The 2500-nt window shown below is 62.4% G+C and overlaps 1 protein-coding gene across 1 annotated transcript in view; it reads right to left on the bottom strand.

Moving 5' to 3' along the window:
• LOC132813612 (uncharacterized) overlaps nucleotides 1-2472 on the bottom strand; it is a 5794-nt gene extending 3322 nt beyond the window's left edge. Inside the window, exon 1 of the mRNA XM_060823217.1 lies at nucleotides 971-2472. Within this exon, the coding sequence (XP_060679200.1) occupies nucleotides 971-2472 (1502 nt within the window). The remainder of the gene's footprint in view (nucleotides 1-970) is intronic.
• Between the last annotated feature and the right edge of the window lie 28 nt (nucleotides 2473-2500).

Genomic DNA, 2500 nt, shown 5'->3' with positions numbered 1-2500 from the left:
GAGTGTACGCAGTGAGTGTATGCAGTGAGTGTGCGCAGTGCGTGTTCGCAGTGAGTGTACGCAGTGCGTGTGCGCAGTGAGTGTGCACAGTGAGTATGCGCAGTGAGTGTACGCAGTGAGTGTGCGCAGTGAGTGTGCGCAGTGCGTGTACGCAGTGAATGTTCACAGTGAGTGTGCGCAGTGAGTGTACGCAGTGTGTGTACGCAGTGAGTGTGCGCAGTGAGTGTGCGCAGTGAGTGTACGCAGTTAGTGTTCGCAGTGAGTGTACATAGTGAGTGTGCGCAGTGAGTGTATGCAGTGAGTATTCACAGTGAGTGTACACAGTGAGTGTACACAGTGAGTGTGCGCAGTGAGTGTTCGCAGTGAGTGTGCGCTGTGAGTGTGCGCAGTGAGTGTGCGCAGTGAGTGTGCGCAGTGAGTATTCACAGTGAGTGTACACAGTGAGTGTGCGCAGTGAGTGTGCGCAGTGAGTGTACGCAGTGAGTGTGCGCAGTGAGTGTGCGCAGTGAGTGTATGCAGTGAGTATTCACAGTGAGTGTACACAGTGAGTGTGCGCAGTGAGTGTCCGCAGTGAGTGTGCGCAGTGAGTGTGCGCAGTGAGTGTGCGCAGTGTGTGACCCGTGAGTGTGACCCCGTGAGTGTGACCCCGTGAGTGTGACCTCATGAGTGTGACCCCATGAGTGTGTGCAACCCCGTGTGAGCAGCGAGTGTGTGCAGTGTGTCCCCGTGAGTGTGAGCAGTGAGTGTGGCCTCGTGAGTGTGTGCAACCCCGTGTGAGCAGCGAGTGTGTGCAGTGTGTCCCCGTGAGTGTGAGCAGTGAGTGTGTGCAGTGAGTGTGAGCAGTGAGTGTGTGCAGTGAGTGTGACCCCATGAGTGTGACCCGTGAGTGTGACCCCATGTGTGCAGTGAGTGTGACCCCGTGAGTGTGTGCAGTGAGTGTGAGCAGTGAGTGTGAGTTCTGCCTCCTTACCGGGCCCGGGGTAGTGCACTGGCCTCTTGCTGGGTCTGTTCACTTGGTGAGTAACTGGAGGGAATCCTGGCTCCAAAGAGCCTGCCCAGCCACAGGGGGCGCCGTGCCCGGAGTTCGGACTGACCATCCCTATCACCGGGCAGTCTGTCTGACACTGCTGCACTGCCCACTGTGGGATCTTGCTGCTCCTCTGTGTTCCAGTGGGGTACAGGGCTGGGGGAATCGAGGCGGTTGGCATTGACCCCTCTGTGGTCAGTGGCCTGTAGCTCTGACAGGATTCCCCCAGAGTGGGACAGCTGAGTCAGGCGGGAAGTGCCTGGTCCCAGCGCGGAGGTCCCCTGCTCCAGTGTGGAGGTGCCTGGTCCCAGTGTGGAGGTCCCCTGCTCCAGTGTGGAGGTGCCTGGTCCCAGTGTGGAGGTCCCCTGCTCCAGTGCGGAGGTCCCTGGTCCCAGCGCAGAGGTCCCTGGTCCCAGCGCAGAGGTCCCTGGTCCCAGCGCGGAGGTCTCCTGCTCCAATGTGGAGGTCCCTGGTCCCAGCGAGGAGGTCCCTTCCTCCAGTGTGGAGGTGCCTACTCCCAGCGTGGAGGTCCCCTGCTCCAGTGTGGAGGTGCCTGGTCCCAGCGCGGAGGTCCCATGCTCCAGTGTGGGAGTAACTGGTCCCAGCGCGGAGGTCCCCTGCTCCAGTGTGGAGGTGCCTGGTCCCAGCGCGGAGGTCCCATGCTCCAGTGTGGGAGTAACTGGTCCCAGCGCGGAGGTCCCCTGCTCCAGTGTGGAGGTGCCTGGTCCCAGCGCAGAGATCCCCTGCTCCAGTGTGGGAGTAACTGGTCCCAGTGTGGAGGTCCCTAGCTCCAGTGTGGAGGAGTCTGGTCCCAGCATGGAGGTCCCCTGCTTCAGTGTGGAGGTGCCTGGTCCCAGTGCGGAGGTGCGCTGCCCCAGCGCGGAGGTGCCCTGCCCCAGCGCGGAGCTGCATTCTGTGCCCATGGCCTTGGGTGTCAGGCCCCTGGTGAACAGGGAGCTGTGCCGGGAGGGGGTGAGGTAAACCTGGGAGCCCTGTCTCAGGTGGTCCCACCAATCGGGCCTGGTCCCTGGCGCAGCCTGGGCGGTCCCGGGGTTATCCTCCAGGGTGCGGGCATGCAGGGGGTGGGGATTGATCAGGGCGTGTGCCACCCTGCCCCCCCACTGCCTCAGGTGGCCCAGGGTCTGCTGGAAGGTGTACCCTAGACCATCACCCAGGGGGGGCACTATCCCCTCCTTCACCCCCAGGGCCTGGGTCTTCCCTCTCGGGCCTACCCTCTCTGCCTCACCCTGGCGGCCTGTTGCCAGGCAGAGTAGCTCGGGCAGAATGGGCATCCCCCGCTGGTGGTGGTAGGCGAAGAGGGGGTCCAGCTGAAAGGTAAACACAGAGAGGGGCTGCAGCAGCAAGAGTAACTCCTCCGAGAGAGCGGGGGAGCGAGAGGCAGAGACCAGGAGGAACGCTGTCCGACAGAAACGGCTCCGCAGCATCTCTGCGGGCGGGGGGAGGGAGAGAGAG

This window comes from Hemiscyllium ocellatum, unplaced genomic scaffold, assembly GCF_020745735.1.
Source record: "Hemiscyllium ocellatum isolate sHemOce1 unplaced genomic scaffold, sHemOce1.pat.X.cur. scaffold_3958_pat_ctg1, whole genome shotgun sequence".
Lineage (NCBI taxonomy): Eukaryota > Metazoa > Chordata > Chondrichthyes > Orectolobiformes > Hemiscylliidae > Hemiscyllium > Hemiscyllium ocellatum.
Note: the sequence above shows the minus strand (reverse complement) of the source record. Positions and strands in the feature narration are given on the sequence as shown.